This window comes from Cyprinodon tularosa, unplaced genomic scaffold, assembly GCF_016077235.1.
Source record: "Cyprinodon tularosa strain WSP-4 unplaced genomic scaffold, ASM1607723v1 ctg172, whole genome shotgun sequence".
In the NCBI taxonomy this organism is placed as follows: domain Eukaryota; kingdom Metazoa; phylum Chordata; class Actinopteri; order Cyprinodontiformes; family Cyprinodontidae; genus Cyprinodon; species Cyprinodon tularosa.
In genome coordinates, this window is record NW_024038551.1 from 708,610 (window position 1) to 732,255 (window position 23,646).

General features: G+C 38.3%; 1 protein-coding gene across 1 annotated transcript; it reads right to left on the minus strand.

Annotated features, from left to right (window-relative positions):
- Nucleotides 1-248: 248 nt before the first annotated feature.
- LOC119781206 lies at nucleotides 249-21,809 on the minus strand. Its single transcript, XM_038281607.1, has 8 exons — nucleotides 21,674-21,809; nucleotides 14,983-15,000; nucleotides 14,712-14,861; nucleotides 11,188-11,421; nucleotides 6,349-6,498; nucleotides 5,683-5,916; nucleotides 2,251-2,344; nucleotides 249-265 (listed from the first exon to the last, which is right to left on the minus strand). The coding sequence occupies exons 2-8, from the start codon at nucleotides 14,995-14,997 to the stop codon at nucleotides 249-251; spliced, it is 894 nt and encodes a 297-aa protein (XP_038137535.1). The 5' UTR covers nucleotides 14,998-15,000; nucleotides 21,674-21,809.
- Between the last annotated feature and the right edge of the window lie 1,837 nt (nucleotides 21,810-23,646).

Genomic DNA, 23,646 nt, shown 5'->3' on the forward strand with positions numbered 1-23,646 from the left:
GTCAAAAAGGGTTGAAGAAATAACAAATTCAAAAGTAATGTTCTCTAGGTCTTCTCAGGAGACCCTCTGTTAAGTTCAAAAATGCTTCTAAAATTATAATAAAACACCCAGGAAATAGTACTGATGTGTATGTTAAAGCCTAACGAGGAATTATAAGTAATTCCATAATCAATTTTAGAATGCAGCTTACATAACCGGACAGTACCTGTAGAACCAGCCAGATTTCTGGGTTTAATGTTGATTCCAGTTTATCCAGCTCGTGGTGCTTAAGAGATACATAAAATCATATTATCTGCAGAGATGCGATACATGTCAGAGGAAGGACAAATTATGAAAGAATATTATCGAAGGTTAAAAGAAAATGAAATCGGTCCCAAAAACCAAGAATGATAAATCTTCCTCATGCTGCAGGGATTTACTCCTAAAGGTGAGCAGAGTTTTATACATCTGAAGACAGAGAAATTGCTCAGAGTAATTTTTTCTTGCAAATGTGAATACAAGAAAATGAAAAAAAAAGAAGTTGCGCGATCTCGGTTGAAAATCCGAGAAGGTCTAGCACAAAGCCTTTAGAAATTATACTACACACTAGGATAGTGGTTGATTGGAGAGCTCAACGGTTTCTGCATGAAGGAAGGGACGTTGTTGTATTCCCAATAGACACAAAAGATACCTTTCTGAAAACAGAGTCGCACGCGGTTCCAGCCAACATAAGGTTTGGGAGCTTTATCCTGGTTTCTCCATAAGAGAAACAAAAGAAGCGGGCTGAAGAGAGTAGGGATGCACGATATTGGGATTTTGGCAGATATCCGATATGCCGATATTTTAAAACTCATGTAGCCGCTAACCGATGACCGATATACCGATATACCGATGTTAAAGCTAGACAAAAATAAGTAGTCATTGAAAATAGCAGTTTTTTTATCCTAATCAAATATCGGGTTAAATATCGGTGGGGTGGCCGATGTCTGATATTCAGTTTTAAGGCCGATACCGATAGGGGGCCGATTATATCGTGCATCCCTAAAAGAGACGGCAGATATTAGGTTGAGTTTTTCCTGTTTTTTTTCGTTACAGAGAAACGAAAAGAAGCTGAGCCCTCTAACACCAGCCAACATAAGGGTTGAAAACTTAAGCCTGTTCATTCCCTTAAATGGATAACAAAAGAACCGAGGCTGAAAAGACTGCCAATATTACGTTGAGCCTTTCCTGTTTTTTCCCTTATGGAGAAATGAAAAGAAGCGGAGCCGTCTGATGCCGGCCAACATAAGATTTAAGATTTTTTTCCTATTTTTCTGTTACAAAAAATGAAACTGACTGAGGAAGGATACAAGTTGAAATGGAACTTTTACTTTTTTGTGAAAAACGTTTAAAAAAGAGGAACCTTACCGCTGTTGCACAGCATGAATGTCCATTTTTTGTGAGTTTGTCGACTGGCCAGTGTATATATAAAATCTGTTCATTAGTAGAGTAATTAATTCTAGTCAAATGCAGAGCAAACCCTTATTCCATTATTTCTGTAGAATAATAAAATCCAGGTTTGAAAACTCTAATATTGTATTTTTTTAAACTAGAGCAGAATGAAGTATCTAAGGCAGTAAAAAACCCTGTATTAGCTATCAAGCAGTTGACCAAATATTCAGAAGCAACAATCATAATCCAATTTCAGCTTAACGGCTCTTTCCACCATGCCGTCATCGATGCTTACATCATGTAGTTATCATCATGCAGATAATTCATACAAATAGTTATAGTAATTTAAAATACCGTAGTGTCTTCTGACTTAGATCCACCCACTGATTGGTTTCTGTTCATGAAACTCTACCAAGCTGTTTCTTGCTGGCTGAACAACCAGGCAGTCAGGTACCAAGAGGAAGACTAATCAGTGTTTGGGATCAGCCACTGGGTTGTAGGTCCAATCTGCTGATGCTAATTGGCTGACACAGTCAATCAGTTGAAAAGAGTCTTTATAAAATAAAAAGGTGATGAAGATAAACATCATTATGAAATAAGGGCTGACTTTTTCAAATAAAAGCCGCTGAAATTAGGCAAACAATTATTTTTTATATCAGGAAAAATGTGTGAAAGTAAATAATTTGTTTACTTGCATTCAGTTATTCCATAATTGTGTTGCCACATTCAATATTATGTGTTATTTATTAAAGTGGATGTTTATTTCCCAATGACTTATTTAATTTATTTTAAAACCTTTGGTGTTCCATTCTCCCATCTTTAAAGTCCTGCAACACTCACTGCTCCCGACGCTAAAATCATGTTGCTGGTCCTGTCCATGCTCCTTCATTTTGTTCATCTCTGCTCCGGAGTCTTGGAGTGTCTTAATGTCCATCTAAACACAAACACCAGAACACAGGGATCTGAGACAAAAGTACATAAGCACAATTATCCACTCTCAGGAGTACAGTCATACTTTAACACATCTCTGCAGCTTTTCTGCTGCTACACACTAGGGCTGTGCACAGCCCTAGTGTGTAGCAGCACCTAATTTCATCTTTACCTTTGAAGTTAGGGCTAGGGGGGTAAGCCTTAGTTTAAACTATAACCCTAACTCCCTTTATACATAAATCGTATCCTCTTAAACATAAATATCATGGTTTTGGTTATATTGTGCTTTACTTTGCTCTATGTTTCCTAGTTTTATTGGTTTAATTCCCTTTTTGTTGTAATTTCTAGATTTGATAGTTCTCATGTTTTTCTGTTGTCCTCTATTGCCCTCTTGTGTGTGTTCCTTTCCCCTTGGCTCCCTCGTTGTCTCCTCTCACACCTGCCCCTTGTCAGCTCGTTAGCCCTCCCTTTGTCTCTATCAGCTATATATGCTCTCCCTATGCTCTCACTCTTTGTTGTTTCCTTGTTGTTGCTGGTCCTGTTGTCGCCGTTGTCCTCTCACCTCGTCTCTCCCTGGCTCCTTGTGCGTGTTTCCCTTGATGTCTCCGGGGTTCTGGTCTGAGTTACATTTTAGTAAGATTTTTGGATTTTGCCTCTGTTATTAGTGTTTTTTTTATTAAAACTACAAGAATTCACCTCAGCCTCTCTGCCTCTGCATTTTGGGTCCTCTTAACTACAACCAAGACATGACAATAAAAAATATTAAGTCCTACAAAAACCTTCTGGCTGTAGTTCAGCTGAATTATTGTACATTTTATGGGACGTATTATCTATATATATATATAAAGATCAGGTGTCCATCACAATGTATAATGATTTAAGATATTCCTCAGCTCTAAACCCACCCATTAACCCTTCAGTGTCTCACCCTCAGCTAAATTAAAATATAATAGAAAATGATCTTAAAGAAGTGGTTCTCACATTAAAAAATCATACAACTCCAACTGGTAAAAATTAATGTTTAAAATTAAATGTCGTTTACTGAACATAAGATCTCTTGAAACAAATTGTAAACAACTTAATTTGTGATAATAATCAGATTTTCTTTTTAAGAAACTTTGGTTCTCATAAATAAAATCCCAGCTGACCTATTAAAACTTTTCATCTTTTTATTAATTATGGGTTTTTTTTTAATCAATTTTCATTCTATTGGGTATTTAGTGTATCTAGGTTACATTAGCTTAGTTCAGAGTTTTTAACTGAAATATTCTTAATCTGAATTTTAATTATTTTTCTATAATAAATTAATATATTTTGCATAGAACTTGTGAATTTACTCCATATGTGTGCGGGCTGTTTCACTGCGATCTGAGCTTGAATCGCACTTTCTGTTATGATTCTGGCCTGTCTGCCTGCTCTGCTCTCCCTGTGAACAATCATCTCCAGCTGCTGCACTGCAGTGTAATCAGCAGAATGTCTCTCACCTGTGTTTAAGCAGTTATAAGGCAGCCTGTGGCAGGCAGACAGGGCCAGATAATTGCAAACCAACTAGCAAGCATATAAGTCTTTGCTTCACGGATTTTCCCTTTTTGCCTAGCCCCTTTTTGGATTTCTCTGCCCTCTGGACAATGACCCTGTTTCTGCCTCTTGACTTCTGCCTACTGTCAAGCTCCCTGTTCACTAAGCCTGAGTCTGACTTCCAGGACCTAATTCCTGCCTCTGTGCTCCAAGCCACCCAACTGTTGGCCACCCAACAACAGTTTAAAGGAGGAATCTGCTCTATTCAAGCTGCTGATCTTACTGAAGGGAGGACTCTTTTAAGGTTAGTGGTTTTGTTGGTTTCATGCTTTTCATTATTTGAACTACTTCAAGCCACTAACCTAAATCTCCCTTCTTACCCCAGGCTCACACCGACTCCGGTCTTACCGTTGCGGTGCGGTGGGTGCGGCGCCGCAGTGATTCCAAGTCATTAAAAAGACGTAACCCTCTCTCACCGGCTGCTGAGCTGTCCGGCTGCGGTTACCGAGACACTCCGGCGCTGCAGAAAATTCCGCAAGAAAGCTATCCTTGCGGCGTGCCGGAGCCCTCCGCAACAAGCTCTCGCAAAAATCCTTTATTTGGGCCGTGTTATCGCGTGAAGTTACGTTAACTCAAGTGAACTTCTGTCAAATCTCCGGACCTGTTGCCAGAGCCGCAGAGCCGCACCGCACCGTAGTCAAAAGGGCAGTGTGAGAGGGGGTGTGCGGGAGTTGCGGTCTCCGTCGGCTCGGTAACTGCACCAGAGCCAGTGTGAGCAAGGGGATAGAAATCCCTGGCCCACGGTGGATGTGCTCCTGAAGTCCTGAGTTTTTAATAAACTGTTTAAATCCTTATTCTGTGTTCTGGCTGAAACTTTGGGTCTTCTGACTGGATCATTACACTTTCATCTGTTGTCCTAACAGTCAAATGGGAAGGTGTTCAGAAAACACATGGCAGTTTGGAAGTTATTTGATTTCCTGGAAAGTAGCCATTATGAGGTGGGTTGCTTTGTCTGCTCAAATCATTTCAAAGTTACAAAAGTAGACATAAGAGCACAGAAACAACTCGCATGAAGAAGAGGCAGGCCTTGTATGCATGGATATCAAACCACACATGTGCAGAGAAGGAACAAGCATTAATGTGTGTGATATGTAGGGGTCCCATGTTACTCTGTGTGTGCTTTAAACAAGCACGTGATGCTATCTTTGTGAAAAGAGAAAACCCATTACTAAAAGAAATTAGATAAGACTTCCCATTACTATTCAAAGACCAATCAACGAAAGGCTCCAATAATCCAGAAGAACAAGTGGTGGCTATTTGATTAGCGTCTGAACTGGAATGTGTGCAGGAGGATGAAGCTCCATGCTGCTTCAATACATCAGCACTCCAACTACAAATTGCTCTGGTGAAAGCCAACAGAATGACAAAGACTCCTGGATAGGTGTCGAAAAATCTTAAACTGAGCGAAAGTCCAGTTTGAGCCCATTTGTTGTTGCCATGACAGTGATGACTGAGAATTGCAGATGTGGCAAATAAGGAAGAGAATTTAAATGAACAGTGGCTCCAGGCTAGAGCCCTGGGGGACATCAAAGGTTATGTTATAGAAGCTAAATTTGTGCAGAACATTTCATTGATTCAATAGACCAATCACATAACCCATGCTGAATGAAAGGCTCAAATAATCCAAAAGCACAAGTGGTGGCTATTTGATTAGCATTTGACCTGGAATGTGTGCACAGGGGTGGACCTCTATGCGGCTTAAATACATCAAACATTCAGTCAAACATTCAAGCACAAGGGTTGGGAACTGGTGTTTAGACCAACCTTGGTCATTGTAGTTTTGTCCGTAGAGTTCAGAGACACTATGCCCTTAAAGACATTCGTCTTCAAATTGTTGACCTGAACCACATCTCGGACTGATATCCCATTCAAGTGTCTGGTGTCGTCACCCCACAAACTGATTTTGATGGATCCAGTACCGTCCTCCAGTTTAAAGTCTTGCTTGTCTTTCATCATTCCTTTATCTTTTTTCATTTGGACGGTTTTCACATCATATATCTGTATCAACCCAAACAAAGAAATTCAGTTGATTCTTTAGGCAAAAGAACAAATTCAATAAGCTTGAACCTATTGTAACTGAATAATCTTCTCATCCGATTTAAAAAAAAAAATACAAAACAGTCATTTCTGACGTTTGAAAAAACACCAACGTGAAAAAGGTCCCAGTGGGTCACAAATAGTCTGTTTCACAAAGCTGCCATCTATAATAACCAAAACCTTCACCTATCAGACTCGTCCTTGGAACCAGAGCTATTTAATCAATCAATTACTAAAAAAGCTGACGCCTGAAGTCTGTAGATATCTCACCTGACATCCCAAAAATTACCTCTAGCTTTGGATAAGACCGTTATGTTTAAGCAGCATAATTGGAGTTTCATTTCATAATGACAATCAAGATTTTTTTGTTCTTCACATATGATGCACTCTTACCTCCTTTATGGTGCCTTGAACGCTAACGTCTTTTTTTTGTGTGGACATTTTCACATCTCTGATGGGGAAAACTTTTTCTGCTTCCATGTTGTTGCCGATATTAGCCTTTGAGATTGCGGAATTTTGTCCAACTTTGACAACCTTCTCCTGCTGATCCACGAGAGAACGATAAGAACAATAATTAACAAAATTCAAACAAAAATTATCTCAAAGAGATAAAGGGTTAAAATACTCTGAGGTGTTTTTGAGCACCAAGAACTTTACTCACCACAGGACACTGAGTTTTAAACCATTTGTAATTTATAAAGGGTTGTATTAGGAAGACCAAAAACAAGTAAGTCTCTATAGACAAAACTAAAAGTGACCAGAGTGTGAACAAGAACTTTATTGGAGTAAGGAATGAGAGAAAGGGTATAAATATAGCACGAGTCCCAGCAAAGTTTTTAACATGGCAAGTGAAGGAAAGGGTTTTGTTGAGTATAACAGCCAGACCTTTGACTAGAATCAAAGATGGACACTGCATGAAAAGTGGGATTTTCGTCAATATACGGCACTGTAGATTGTCGTGGAACTTCAGGTTAGCGGCAGTATACGGCAATTTGCAGGCTTCGCCGAAAACTCCCGTAAATTGTCAGAAATTGACGTGGAATTTCTTAGGCAGTGTTCCCCCCATGCCTCCCCCCCATGGAATTCTAGGGGAGGCTTTAACATGTAAATGAACATGCTGTGAGCTATACAAATGCAAACCAGGGTTGCAGGGGGGGTTTTATCCCCCCTGCAACCCTGGGTAAGAAAATCTCTGATACAAAGAGATCAGGTATAGCCTCTTACATTTTAGCTTGAATTGATTTATTTAATTAAAGTATAGAGACCAAAACAGATCTTTAGCTGACAGAGCAATACATTTAGAGCAGTAATTTTTTTTTTTTAATTTGCATTTAAGATAAAAAATAAAATGTTGTCTGTCAATATGCTCAATTCACAATTACTTAAGTGGAAAAGTTTCAAGAAGTGATTCTGAGATGATTCACTTTATAACATGGCGCATTATCCTGTTGGAAGTAGCCATCAGAAGATTGGTACACTGTGGTCATAAGGACATAGGTCAGCATGCTAAATTGGTTTTAAGTGGCCCAAAGTGTGGCAATAAATATCCCCCAAATAGATGGTAGAAATAGATCAGGCTCAGTATAGCCTAATTATAGACTCTTACATTTTAGCTTGAATTGATTTATTTAATTAAAGTACGCTAGATTACTGTGTATGCAAATGTTATGTGAAAAAAAATACACAAAATAATTTAATAAATTAGTTTTAATCAGAATCAGTTGGCTGTAATGTTTTTTTTTTTTTTTAGATTTCCACTTTTTTTTTTTTTTTGTCATTGAATATATAAGAAAACAATAACAATCTCAAATAACAAGTCAATAACAAATATTTCAATACAAGAAGAAATATCACAACTCCTGCTTTTGAAAAATAAAATTAAATGCGCAGGCTGGAACAAAGTATAAAATAAAATAAAATAAATAAAAATAAATAAAATAATAATAGTAGTTAAAGTAAATTAATCAGTGGGGACTACCAACTGAAATTCTTCAATTAACTCAAACAATTTAATTGCATTTAAATTCTGCATCTTTCTCAGACATCTTTTGAAAAGGGAAAGTTCATTTTTGAGAGCAGAGATTGAGAGGGAGCATTTTGCATAGCGACATTTATGGATATAATACTTTGTTACAATTATTAGAATATTGATTAAAAATTCCAATTTTTTTTTCTTTAATGGATAAACCGAATTGAATATTTTGCCAGGAAATAAAATCTAAATTTATTGTTTTAGAAGACAGAAAGGTTCGAAGTTGATCCCATAAGTTTAATACTTCTTTACATTCATAAAAAAGATGTTTAGTTGTTTCCAATTGAGTTGTACAAAAGCCACAATTCTCAACATTAAACTTAAATCTCTCCCTTAAAAACTCATTTGAAGGATATATGTTATTTATTATTTTAAACTGTAATTCTTTATATTTAGGAGGAATTGGGAATTTCAAATAATGTGTCCTAATTTTGACTATCATAGATTTCTTAAAATTTTGTAAGAGAGCTGTGCTTTTTTTTCTTCCTGGGTACATATTATTTATAGAATATTGATTCAAAAACTTGTTGTTGCATTTATTATCTCTAATGTCCACCTGCTCAAATTCAATCTTATGGAGACAAACAATTGCAATTGCAAACAATTTATAGGTGCATTACCGCCACCTTCCAGAATGGAGCGACGCAAGCTCTTCTCGCGAGTCCTTCCGTATAACAATGACGTCGTATGTGATTGGAGGAGCCTGATGAGCCTTCGGCCCCATCGTCCAATCACGTGTGAGCTTTTGTGCACTACGACTTCTCGCGAGACCAGCATATTAGCAGACATGTTTGTGTTGTGAACTTAATCTCCAGTTACCGTGTTTGTATTTTGTTGTTACGTGAACAATGGCTGCACGACGTCTCGCGTTCAACTCGCCTCCAACTGCTCTTAGTCCACAACTTTCGGCCAGCCCGCAGACTGACGAGAAGAAACTGCTGATTGCTATGAGCGGACTGTCTCGTCAGCTTGCCCAACATACTGCCGACATGAATGAGCGCCTCACTCAGCTGGAGAATTCGATGCTACGAACTCGAGGAAGAGAAGACGGGTGCACAACGCCACGCTAGCAGTAAATATATGTTCGATTACTGGTAGCTATGCTAAAAGCAGCCTAGCTTAGCTAGGCAAGCTAATGACAACCTAGCCTAGCTAGGTAAGCTAAAAGCAGCCTAGCCTAAAGCTTTATTAAAGTGTATTTTTTGTGATTCACAGGAAGCAATATGCCGTCTTAACAACTCGGAGACTAATTGCAGGCGCTATGAACCGGAGCAGGGGTAAGGTTTAAAGAATATGCTTTCATTCTGTGGTAAAAGGACATGGATACGGATGGATACCGACCATAGCTGTACTTTTTTTTTTTTTTTTTTCACAGACTACAGTCGCCTCACAATGAGGCGGTGACCTCCTATTTGCTCGGATTTGCACGATGTTGATAAAGACGACATTGTGTGTAAGTGACTTGTTTTAATGTTTTCTCCTTCCTTGTTACTGTGACTTGCGTTTGATTTTTTTTTTTATTCATACCACTCTCATTTAATTGTTTTCCAGCTGCCTGTAAGACGTATTATGAGACGGTATGCAGGAGCTTCAGATACACGCTGCTAGCCAGCACGCTGCGTGCGGAGGCTGCCAGGCTATCTGCTCGGAGTCGGGCCAGAAGAAAGAGGGTAAGACTTTATTTGGTGACTATTTTTCAGGTGCATTGATAGATGTGTTGTGTCCATATGCAGTGCGCTGATTCATGTTTTTTTTTTCAGCTGCTGAAGGCGAGGCAGAGTGTGCTGGCAGATGAGGAAGTGGAACTCTGGAAGTCCGCCACCGTCGACCTCATGTCCGACGAAGAAGATGGCGTCGTCGGCGGTGTCTCTGGATGGATTGTACGGTCGCCGCCATTTCGTAGGCCGGATCTCACTGAACTCTGTGTTAAGCTGCAGTCCCGGTTAGAAGCGATGCCGAAGTACAGGGCCACGCACAGTAGGCGTCTGCACATCGGACCTGCCTCGGAGGGAATGCTGCCAGTTACCTCCAACCTCGAGGAAGCAAACGGACCGTTCACGGAGTTGTAATTTTTAGATACGCATGTGTTTGGATACGCGTTGTATATAGTTGTGTGTGTTTTAATAAAGCTCTTTCTTTGCATAAACAGCTTCCTGGCAAATCTTCATTTCCTGTATAAATTCATTCATGTCCTTGATGGTAGCATAATAATTGTGTAGTAGTGTAGGATAACATAAATACACAGCATATGAATGAACAAATATATGAATGCATAAATATATGAATATATATATATATATATATATATATATATATATATATATATATATATATATATATATATATATATATATATATATATATGAATGAATAAATATATATATGTAAATATATATATATATATATGCCAACCAATCACGAGCGACTTTACTTGTTTAAAAAGAAGTGGTTCCGTCCAATACTCAGTAAGAAAATTAAAGCCTGGCGTGGCCATGTGTGGTTTTGCTGCCAATCACGAGCGATTTCACTTGTTTGAGAATAGTGGTTTCAGCCAATACTGAGAAGTTTATTCAAGCCAGACCTGGCCAGCCGCGCGGGTTTGCTGCATTCATATGCTAATTAGGGCCATTAGTACAGCTGATCGCTCTCCACATACGTCACGGTACGTTTCCGACAATTTGTGGCACGACAAACGCGGACAAGCACGGGTTGCAAATTGTCGGAAACTGACGAAAATCAGGCAGATCTGCGGGAGTTTACGGGGGTTTACGGGGACGAAAATCTCACTTTTCATGCAGTGGGAGTAGAAAATTCAATATTAAATATGAATTTAGTTTAATTGAAATTTAATTTTACGAAATTTGAGGTGAAGCAGGGATTTATATTTTCATAATATTGACAATTTCCCTATGTTTAAATCAATGCTGTTCCAGTCTGCAGTATTTCACTGACTGCCTCCACTGTTTTCAATATTGTCTATATTGTGTACTGTAATAGTTTGTTGATAGTTTCTTATAAAGTTACTATTTGCAGATATGGTGACTAAGGGAGAGAATGTAAATGATGAACAAAGACTCCTGGATAGAACCCTGGGGGACACCAGTGGGTATTATGTTTAAAACACTAAATATGTGCAAAGCATTTCAAACATTCATTCAAACATCCAAATACAAGGGTTGGGAGCTGGTGTTTAGACCAACCTTGGTGATTGTAGTTTGGTCCGTGGAGTTTAGAGACACTATGCCCTTAAAGATATTTGTCTTTAAATTGTTGACCTGAACAACATCTCCGACTGATATCCCATTCAAGTGTCTGGTGTCGTCACCCCACAAACTGATTTTGATGGATCCAGTACCGTCCTCCAGTTGAAAGTCTTGCTTGTCTTTCTTCATTCCTTTATCTGTTTTCATTTGGACGGTTTTCACATCATATATCTGTAGGAACCCAAACAAAGAAATGCAGTTGGTTCTTTAGGCAAAAGAACTAATTCACTAAGCTTGAACCTATTGTAACTGAATAATCTTCTCGTCCGATTAAAAAAAAAATACAAAACGGTAATTTATGACGTTTGAAAACTAAATAATCTTCTCATCTGAGTTAAACTCTTAAGCCCAGTGGGCCCAGTAACGGGCCGAACCGACACCTGCTGAGGTTCATCCATTTTTAGAAATGGCCAGAACACAGTACCATGGTGTTTCATTCACATGCATTTCAAAATGCGGCTTTAAATTTTCTAAATGCTTCAAAAATAATTTTTTCACAATTACTTTTTGTTCTATAGCTGTGTAAACAAATAAAATGAGATTTAAAATTCCACCTGACATGTCTGACTCAGGTGAGACAGCATGTAGGAAAGTTTAAAATGTCTATTAAAACAAAAACAGACAGAACAGAAGCGCGTTGCTGTGAAACTGCGACCGCAGCGACTGCAGGGGCGGGGCGCAACCCATCACTGATTCTGGTTTAACAGTTCAGTCCATTTTCTGCATGATAGGCAGGTTCCATCCGATGGAGTCCCAAATGGGATCCAGTGCAGAGCCGTCCAGGGTGTCCCCGATCAGAGCAGCAACCACTGAGAGCTGACAGGAGACCGATCCAGGTCAGAAATGGACAGTTTTGATCAAAGGTACAGATCCATACAGGAACAGAACAGAAACGGAGGAATCCAAAAAGCTTTCAGGCAGGTTCAGAGTCCAGAGTCATACAGGTGCAGATGCCCACACACACATGCACAGAAGGAGAGAGGCGGGCATGCTCAGTGGTTGAGGGAAGCAGAGTTGAGACGTTGTGCCAGGATTTATGCAGGACTTTAAACTGGCCTCCTCCTTGGAGCCAGGCTTACGGGAATAAAACCGAACTCCCTGCGTTCCGAGCTAAAACCCTGAGGGCTCTACGGAGAGGGATCAGAACAGGATCAGAAGACAAGACAAACACGAAACCTCTCAACTCTATGGCCGCCAGGAACCAGGTTAGGAGCCAGGGAATAAACTAAAAACAAAACAGAAAAAGGGAAAACAAATAATGATCAGGTCCCAATCGCTCGGGCTGAACCAAATACAAAGCAACAGACGCAGGTGGATGAGATGAGCGATAATTAGAAAATGGGGCAGAGGTAGGCAGGTGAGTGAAATGAACAATTAAGGTGAGCTATCAGGCCAGATTATGACACGTATTAGCCAGCATCATTGGAAACTAGAGGCTCAGTACTTTCCACGAGGTTCTGGACATAATTGAGCAACTGTTTCAGGCGATGTAAAAGGCATGTGTAACATATGCTTGCTGTATGCGTAAAAGCTCTCAGGATATCAGCAATGTGCTTGGTTCACTTTACGCACGATGTTCTTCTGCCCCAAGGATCTCTATATAATTTTATTTCAATAAACCATGATGGCACAGAAGCTTTGGAGGAAATCTGGCGGACCAGTAACGGTGAAATTCAGAAATCGTCAGACAGCAGCAACCTTGATTGTGAGGTGCGGGGCCCCGATACTGCTCTAAAATGGTGGCAATGGTATTGGCGAGTACCAACAAATAGGGCACCGATACCATTTTGAGAACCAAAAGTTTATTCAACTATTGTCACCCATTCCAGGTAGGAAATACAAAGTTCTACTGGGTTCACTTTGTATTAGTCTATGTCCTGCTTCACAAAGGTAGGCAGCAGCTTGTCAAAGCCATGATGGCAATTATTTTACATCCAAATAGAATGCAGTTCTTCATATATATACAAATACATCAATTTCAAAGAGATGGTAACAGTATGGTATCGGCCCATACTACACAGAAAGGTACAGAGTATCGGTATTGCGCATCACTAATTGTAATAAACTACTTTGTTGTAATGAACTACTTTTATTTATTTTTATAGTCCAGAGGATGTCCCAAGACCATCACAAATATAGCAGGCCAGGTCCCCTGCTACAGCTGAGACTGCATTCTCTTCAAGGTGAGATTTCCATTCTGCAAAGACCTGAATAGATACATATGTTAGTCCTGATGTGTTATAACATCCGTAGGTTTTTATTCCTATGGTAATTAGAAGTCATTGTCAGATGCAGCTACAGTGTTATTGTTTTTAGAGGAAATATATTCTTCAACATATATTTGATTGGTTTAACAGCAATGATGCTCCAGAAGAGGAGTACCAGCCACCTTCCAGGCAGCTACGTTCAGCCTCAAGCCTAAACATTGTTAGGAACACAAATCAAAATGCAGAAAGGATACTAGCTGGTGGAAAGAAAATTAAATGGTCACACCTCACAATTGAAACATTTTTAGGACATTTTTTTACATAAACATTGCATGAATAAATATTTTGCACATTTTCTTGATAGAAGCTTCTGATTCCAGTTTATTTTTTTTGGGATTTCTACTTCTTGTTTTCAATAAAATATCCCTGTTTGGTGACAAAAATTATACAATTTGTCTTGTTTTCTATTCAATTTGGTTATATTATTGTGTGTTTAATGCTAAATTTCAATAAAACAATGGCTAAATCGAAAGGTAAAGGGCTCCAATAATCTAAATCAGCATATTGTCTGGTTAGATTCCCTTTTATGAGTGGAAAAATGCATTTGGCACAATTTGGCCAATTTTTGGCACCACTGTCCCAAAATCACATTTCCACCTAGCACACTGCTACTGCACTACTAAAACGTTTGTGAAAAAACATGCTTCAGCTTATTCAGTCCAAGTTTGCTTGAGTTATAGTCAAGATGTGGATCTACAAAGTCTGAAGGTTGGTTTGGTGAGGCTAAATATTTTTAATTTTTTCTTTCTTTAATCACCTATAAATCAGACATGTGACATTTAAAATAGCGATTCCACCTGAAAAATATTCCTCAATGACTTTCTGTTATACAAACACAAACAATTGTATTGACAATTTATAGTTTGGGAGCTGTACTTAATTCACATATGTAATTTCAGGCGGAAATTGCTCCTAAGACCCTCTGGGTTTAAAGGGTTAAAAAATACAAAACACTAATGTCTGACATTTTGAAAAAACATCAACATGAAAAAGGTGCTAGTGGAACAAAAAGAGTGTTTCACAAAGCTGCCATCTATAATAACCAAAACCTTCACCTGTTAGACTCGTCCTGCGAACCAGAGCTATTTAATCAATAAAAAAAAAACTGAAGCCTGAAGTCTGCAGATATTTCATCTGACATCCCAAAAATAACAATCAAGATTTTTTTATTCTTCACAACTGGTGGACTCTTACCTCTTTTATAGTGCCTTGAACACTAACATATTTGATTTGTGTGGACATTTTCACATCTCTGATGGGGAAAACTTTTCCTGCTTCCATGTTCTTGGGGAGATTAGTCTTTGAGATTGCAGTATTTTGTCTAAATTTGACAACCTTCCACTGCTGATCCACGAGAGAAGGATGAGAACAAAAATTAACAAAATTAAAAAACAAATGAATTAATTACAGAGATAGATGTTTAAAATACTCTGAGCTATTTTTGAACACCAAGGATTTTACTCACCAATTCAGAAGCCATTATCTGAAAAATCAAAACGGTTTATTAGAGGAATGACTAAATCTGAGGAAAAAGGGGAAAAAAATGGTGTCATCTTTCCTGGTTTGAGGACAAACAGAACGGGGCTGCTGCTCTATGGATAAAAGATTCTAAATAAAAGCAAAGTTTAAATTATATTAAGAAATAAAGATACCAAGTCTGATGGAAGAAGAGAGAGGTCCAGAATCAAGATAATTTTATGTCTCTTTATGCTCTGACCCAGCCACAGTCTATGCCTTCTTCTACGGTTCGGTTCACGGTTTCGTGTTCACCTTTTTCTGTTCGGTTCGGTATATTTTGATTGTTAGGAAAATCTATTATGTCTTGTATAGTATAACACGTGTTGCACAATGCTTGCACACTGTTGCACTTTTATCCACAACTTTCTTTCCGCCGTCATCGTAGGTCACTCTAAATGCAAAGTGGTCCCATAGAGCAGACCTATAAAGTGCTGCTGGCGCGTCTTCCAACTCCTACTTTTTCCCACTCGCCATACCCACACAATTCTCCACAACAACTGATTTTTTTCTGCTACACCCAGCTACGCTGCTTCGCTTCTTCTTCTTGTTTACTACTGGTGGTTGGCTTTGGCCGCAGTAACGACACCTTCTGCTCTGGAGTGTACACACTTTGCCTATGGGAAAAAGGAGCAGCGCATGAACGGAACGCAACACATGCGAATCGAACCGAGACAGTCCAACCGAACGATTCGGACGGTTTTCATAAACCATTTCATCCCTAATATATATATATATATATATATATATATATATATATATATATATATATATATATATATATATATATGTATATATATATATGTATATATATATATATGCAGCCTGAAAGAAGGCTGGAGGATAATACCAAGGTAACAAGGAAAAAAGTGAGTCAATTGACCAAGGCTACAAGAGGCTACAAAAAGGCAGGTACCCAAGAGGTATAGTCAGATGCCCATACCTGAAGCACTGGAAACTGCCAAATAAAGGCTCCAAGCCTTGGCCAGATGCCTAAAGAGATACACGGGAGACGATGAAGCCAGACGGGTAAGCCGGCCGCTACTCAACAAGAGAAAGCTCAGTGGCAGGGGAACAGTATTAGAACGACCCCACCAAGGCTGGAAACTGAAAGGTACTGGCAAGGCATATCGGAGAATGACCCAGCACACAAAAGGGAGGACCACAGCAACCTCCCAGTCAACATCACAGTTGCAGACATCCAAGAAAGAGTCTCAGGCATGAAAAACTGGACAGCACCAGGCCCCAACATGATACCACCTACTGACTCAAGAAACTCACGGCTCTTCACAAACGATTGGCAGCACAAATGAACCAGCTGCTAAGAGATGGAAACCACCCTGAATGGCTAACAGAAGGGAGCTCAATGCTGATTCTGAAGGACTGCCCAAAGGGTACAGTCCCATCCAACTATCGGCACATAACCTGCCTATCCACAACGTGGCAGCTCATGCCCAGGATCATAGTAGCTAAAATAAGTGGGCACATGGATCAATACATGAGCACAGCTCAGAAAGAATTGACAAAAATACCAGAGGTGCCAAACACCAACTCCTGGTAGATAGAACAGTCGCTCAAGACTGCAGAACCCAAAACACTAACCTAAGCAATGTCTGGACTGGTTACAAGAAAGCCTAGAACTCAATGCCACATACTTGGATCATTGAATGCTTGGAGCTATACAACATCAACATGACTCTAGGAGACTTCATTGCAAACTCAAAGAGGTTATGGAAAACCAACACAGGTCTCCACCAAATGTGGCACTTACCAAAGAGATGCACTGTAACCACCGCTGTTCTGCATAGGTCTGAACCCCCTCAGCCAAATAATCAACAAGACTGGCTACGGATACGGACTCAGGAACCTCCTCTACGTGGATGACATCAAGCTATATGCTAAGAATGAGCGATACATTGATTCAGTGATCCATACCACCCAGATCTTCAGCACAGACATCGGGATGTAATTCGGACTTGAGAAGTGTGGTTGGATGGTACTGTAACTGAGAGAGGGAAGGTAGTCCACACAGAGGGGGTCTCACTCCCAGAAGGAACAATAGCAGACATTTAGGACAGCTTTAAGTACCTTGGAATCCCACAAGGAAATGGCAACCTCGAAGAGGTGACAAGGAAAGCAGCTATTGTCAAATACCTCCAACAAGTAAGGCAGGTCCTAAGGAGCCAGCTCAATGGCAGGAATAAGTCTCGGGCAATAAGTAGTTATGCTCTTAAGACAACAAAAATAGAAGAATTTAAGTTTTGATTTTCTAAACCTCTGATTTATTTAATTAAAAATTTAATAGGCCCATATAGGCTAATATGCACACAAATCATATAACTGTTAGACCCATGCTGTCGTGCACAAAGTAAATAGTCAAACTAAATAAAAGCAAAAAATATCTGAATAACTGATTTCTATATCATTTAATTAATTTTCTATTTACAATACTAGGAATAATAAAGGGTAAATTATTATTTGGATTAAATATGTGAGTTTTATGTGCAACAGATTGTAGTTTAAGGATCGTGTTTCATTTTGCAGAGATGCCAACTAAGTACAGGAGGTTCAGACAAAAAAAAGGAGCTGTGTGAGGCTGCAAAAGGCAGTGGATCACTCACCTGCTGGATGACAAAGAGCACAAAAAGATAAGAGTAACACTTGCACCACTTATTTACAGATATATTCAGTTAGAGAAAACAACAGTAAAGAGTTGTTCTGCTACATTATCGATCATCGTAAGAGGTGTTAATTAGATTGATCCAAGAGGAAAGTGTGCCTGGTTTTCAGATTTACATGGAGTGGAAACCTTTAATCTTGAAGTCTTGTTTGTGTTTTTAGCTTTGAATTAGCCACTTGCTTTTAAGCAGCCAGCTTTGGCAGCAGCCTCTGTCAGCAAGTAGTCTCCTGCAAACCATCAGCAGTGAGGCAGATCAGTCACAGTGAGCCATATTTAATGTTAGTTATCTTTGCATCTTGCATACCATTTGTTTAATAAGCTACTATCTCTCCTACACTATCAGATCAATACAGCCCACCTCCAGCAACACAGCAGCCCCAACCCCCTCAACAGAAGCTGTTTGATCCACCCATTAGGTAAAACACAGACTCATTTCACTTTGCACTGACCTCTAACAAATATGTATGTGTTTTATGGTGTGTTGTGATTCCATGTTACATTCTTTATAGTGTGCGTTGGTACAATTCAACCGGTTTTATAGCAACATTTTATTTATTATTATTTTTATAAATTATTATATTATATTATTATCTATTTATTTATTATTTATTGTTTTTGTATCGTGTTTTAAATCCGTGCTCCATGTGCCCCCTTTTAACTTTGAGCACCTGCCCCTCCAGCAGTCTCTGCACGGCCCTGGCCTTGAGTATCTTGTGATTTATTGTGAGTCCAAGCAAGCCGGCTGCTCCTTGCTCAGGAAAAAATAGGTCAATGGCGCTGAAGTGTGGTGAATATTGTAAGTGCAGTTTAGTATAATACACGTATGAGAATAGATCTGTCTGAAATTAATGCAAATAGTTGTTTTAAACGGGTTATTGAGTCAGATATTTGGCAGGTAATGCTTGGTTTATTGAAAAGTTTGATCTGTCCCTGTGTAAATGGTTTGGTTGATATTTAGGCTAGGGTGGCCAAATGTCCGTATTTCCCGGGACAAATCCGTATTTCACGTCCTGTCCCGGATGTCCCGGTTTTTTTTTTAGAAAGTGAGGAAATGTCCTGATTTTTTAAATAACCTTAATTGGACCATTAAATTTACAGGCACTAGGGCACTGCGCACGACGCTGCATGTGACGTAATCCCTGAGCCGCGTCAGTGCGGGCAGCCCTGTTCTTAATCAGAGGCTCTGTTCGAAAACCTGGGCTGCATCCTCCAAGGACGCGGTCTACCTAGACTGGATCCTTCGAAGTCCTTGAAAATAAGGAGGCCGGAAGAGTTTTGGCTGTGAATTCGTATGCTCTGTTGCTTAGCAACCATGAAAGTTGACACACAAAGCAGGAAAAGAATGAATACCAAGGTTATCAAAACTGTTTGTTTATTTGTTTACTTTTAAAAAAAAGTTGAAGTGAACAAAGACTACACTCACAAGAATCCAGAGTGGAATAAAGATTCCAACCACCGGGAGCAGGAACAAATCAAATCAAATGTAATGATAGAAACCTTAGTCAGTTAAATAACCTGCTGCTGTCATTTTGCACATCTCTGATGTTGCTGCTATTTTCAAATATCCATTACTGTAAAAATGTCCATAGCTGCATATTGGTTGTTTATTCTCCAGTTTTATATTGTTAAAACACTTTACAGAATTTTATTTTTTATATTTTAACTCTTCCCTATTATGTTATTCTTACAAATTTTTCTAAGGTCCGCATTTGTGTGACCATTTTCAATAATCTTTCTGCTGCTGTAAATTTGCCCATTGGGGGACAATAAATGGATTTTCTATTCTATAAAAGGGTTAGAAATATATAAGTAAATCTAAACAATGTACGTACAAAATATATCTGCAAAATCTGTAATATTCACCAACAAAAAATACTTAGTTAAGCATATTGTGCAAAACAGCAATAAAAAAATTAAACTCCTATCAGATTTATAGTCCCCACCCTGCAGATATATTAGAATCTGTCCTTAAATTACAGCCAAACCCATTTACACAGTAACAGATAAAAACATTTAGATAAACCAAACATTACCGCCACATATCTGACTCAGTAACCATTAAAACAACTATTTTCATTAATTTCAGACGGAACTATTCACAGAGTTGAATTATAATAAACTGAACTTCCAATTTTCACCACTGTTCGGCGCCAAGTAACATTTACTCTGATCACGGAGCAAATCCCGATGATGAGACATTATTTCTTTCATTGTGCTATTTATTAATTTTGAATAAATACAATAAAAACAGAGTCCACCCCCCCACCCCCACCCACCCCCCCGTTCCAAGGTGTCCTGGTTTTGCAAAATGAAAATATGGTCACCCTAATTTAGGCACAGATTACAATATATGTGCAGTGTGGGGACTATAAATCCTCGAAAATGTTATCAGCACCCATAACAGCAGTCAGAAGTGATGGAGAGTTATTGTCAATGGATTATTCAAATAATATATTTAATGCCTAATTCTCATCCAATGAACAAATTATAACTGATATCCCAAAAACACTGATCACTTTAGTTCAAGGCTGCCTCAGTAATATTCCAGTTCCTAAACTTAAAAATACATTTATTGTAGGAATCAATATAATCGACGAAAAATGAAGAAAAAAAAAATCTTAAAGAAAAGTGTCAACAAATATCTTATATCCTAATCCAGTTAAAGGACTTTTATTTTTAAAAGAATATTTTAAAAAAGATATCTGTGCATTGAGAACCACATATCTTTATTACATTGGCTTTTATTTGTTCATGCTCTCGGTGATTGGCACCTTTATTCCACTCTGGATTGTCATGAGTGTGGTCTTTGTTCACTTTACAATAATAAAAAAATAAAAGAAACTGCTTTGTGTGTCAACTTTCACGGTTGCTAGGCGACAGAGCGTACGGCGGTAAAAAAAATAAATAAATAAATAAATAAAAAAGTCGCGATAGCCAAAAGTCTGTTTGAATCCACAGCCAAAACTTCGAAGGATCCAGTCCGGGTAGATGCACCCTTAGAGGCTGCATCCCATGAATTAGGACGCAATCTATAATTGTCTATGTGCACCTGCTTGAATTCACAGCCAAAACGTCTCTTATTCTAACAGCCCTCGAAGGATCCAGATAGAGCGCGTCCTTTGAGGATGCAACCTCTGAAATCGAACTCACCCATTGACATATGTCTATGGTCCCGTTCAACATGCTCTTCATAGCTGTTCGAGTGACACTTGATGGATAGGAGTTAGTGGTTAGGAAAAGTGGTTAGGTTCAGCCAAAGAATCAGAATCAGACATATTTTAATAATCAATGTGCATTGCGGTGCGCGTTCCCGCGACAGAACATAGGCCTACACATCTATAACAGAAAAGCGGAAGACGAGTCCGAGTATATTATTATTATTATTATGATTATTATTATGATTATTATTATGATGATTATTATTATTATTATTATTATTAATTCACAGGACTTGACACCTTCCAGAAGAAATAGCTGTTGTGAAACTAAAATATATTATTTTAATGTGGAAACTTGGACAAAAAAAGAAAAAATTAAGTGAGCTGATGTAAACCTGTGACCAGAACTGATGGGATCAGAGAGAACTGAAATGGTTTTAAGGAAACGAAACCAAACGCAAAGCTATAAAATAACCTAGAGGACTTTAACCTTCAGTTAATAATCAGGAGCTGCTGAATCAGAGCAAAAGTAAAAAAAAAAAAAAAAAAAAAAAAGAAAGAAAGAAAAGAAAAAGTAATTAAAGTATGGATATTTTTTTAGGATTAAACAGAATTTGATTTAAAATAAATCAATACTTTTATTTAAAAACCCAAAGCTTTGTCTGTTACTCACCAAAACTTTTTATCACTAAAGTTTTCCTCTGAAAAGGTGATTTCTGTGGCAAAAAGAGTAAAATATTTTACTCTTCTTTGCACAGGATTTTAATTTAGCTCAGTATCTCTTCTATCTGCTGAAATCTCACCTCCACGTCCAATGGCAAATCTCTTTTCTCCTGATTTCCACTGATTTTCCTTTAAACTCGGAAATCTATATCTATCTTTAGTAAGTATAACTAGTGGCTCAGTAGTCACGTTTTTAGATTAAAGCTTCAACTAATCTGCTCAAATTTCTCCACAGACTTGAGCAAAGCGGAGCTCTAGTAAAAAAAGGCGCCTTTTTTTTTCCAATTGTCGCGCTGCACTGTATGGATGACCAATCCTGCCATAATTAAAAATACATACAGAAATAAATAAATGCTCCAAAAATAAATAAGCATACAATTCATTCCTCACAAAAAATGCAATAAACAAATAAATGTAGATAGAAATCTAATTAATTAGCTTCTTTCTTTTTCCACCTTTGTAATAATTTTCTTATTTATTTATTGTCTGTTATAATTATAAAAAAGGGTGAAAAGAGATATATACATTTATGTCTCACTGTATAAGTTAATTTCTATCTACATTTATTTGTTTACTGCATTTTTAGGGGGGAATTAATTGTATGCTTATTTATTTTTGGAGCATTTATATATTTCTGTATTTATTTTTAATTATGGCAGGATTGGTCTACCATACTCCAGCCCTCCCCTCCACAGAATAGGAGGAGGTGTGAAGCTGACACCCCACCCACGTCAAAAACTCTACAAGTAGACTGAATGGTTAGTGCTATGTTGATGCAGATTTGTCCATAAAAAATATTGTTTGTGCTACTTTTGTTTAAGTGATATTAAAGATAATTTTTTAGGTCATACAGAGGTCACCATCCCTCCATTAAACTCCGATTTGAACCAAAGTAGTCTCCTTTTTTAGTGCTTTGTTAGTGCAGATTTGTGTGGTTAAAACTAACATTTATGCTGCTTTAATTTCCGATTCAAACGATATGCTCTATAGTTGCGTGTGATCAATCGATTACACATGTGCAACAATTTTCACCTGCTGCTGTTTGTTGTTTTAGGCCATTTTTGATCCTGTAAATTCTTGTCAGTAATTTAGTGTGGGAGAAAGGTCAATTATATGTCACTGCCAACACTGGAAATAATACAAGTCTTTTTAATATATTTCTACTGATAAATCAGTGACATAATGATGAATTTGTCATTTACTGGGCCTGTTTTCCCTCTACAGTGTCCTTATTTAGTTATTTACATATTACTGCCTATTGGCAAAGATCTCTGGCAAAACATGTTTTCATAGTGCTTTTTTTCCCCAATTTCCACTGTTATTAGTATGCTTGTTTTATACAGTGGCTTGGTTGCCACACGCTGAAAAGAAAAGTAAGAGAGATTATTCAACAACAGCAGGCCATGAAGTGAGCACATGACGTAGGCGGTTTCCCACCTCATGCATCTCAGCTTCCTGACTGATGGGAGAGGCTGGAATAGTTTCTGTGCAGGATGACTGGAGTCCTTCATGATGTTCTTCATACCAATTTTGGTACTTTTTATCATCAAGTAGTGTTTACATGGTGTCACTAATGTCACCTGACTATGCTCCACATCTAATTCAGTAAAAAGGGGTCAAGACTTTCTGATAACCACACAATATGTACTCTGCTTGTCCCTTTTCCTTTACAACCTGTTCACCCTTTCTTTGTTATTCCTATTTATCCTGATTGGTTGCTATTAGTCTGTTTTTATATGGTCTTGGTTATGTGTCAAATTTCCGCTTGGTGGGATAACATTATCCCACCAAGGGATGCCTCTTGAAGAAGCGAAGCAAATGCCTCTCCGACGGCATTTGCACCAATGGAGCTGTTATCTCCTGTCAGAACTCCTTGGTGTAAGAAGATGTGGCCACTTTTCTCAAGAGTTAATTTCATATATTTCTTTTATCATGCAATTTGTTTTTGCCCCTATTGTACAATTTTGTGTTTTATATTGTTTTGTACTTTATTCCTTAATAAAGATTGACATTTGTTTTGTCTCATTTAAAGAACTTTGCTTTAGATAGAAAT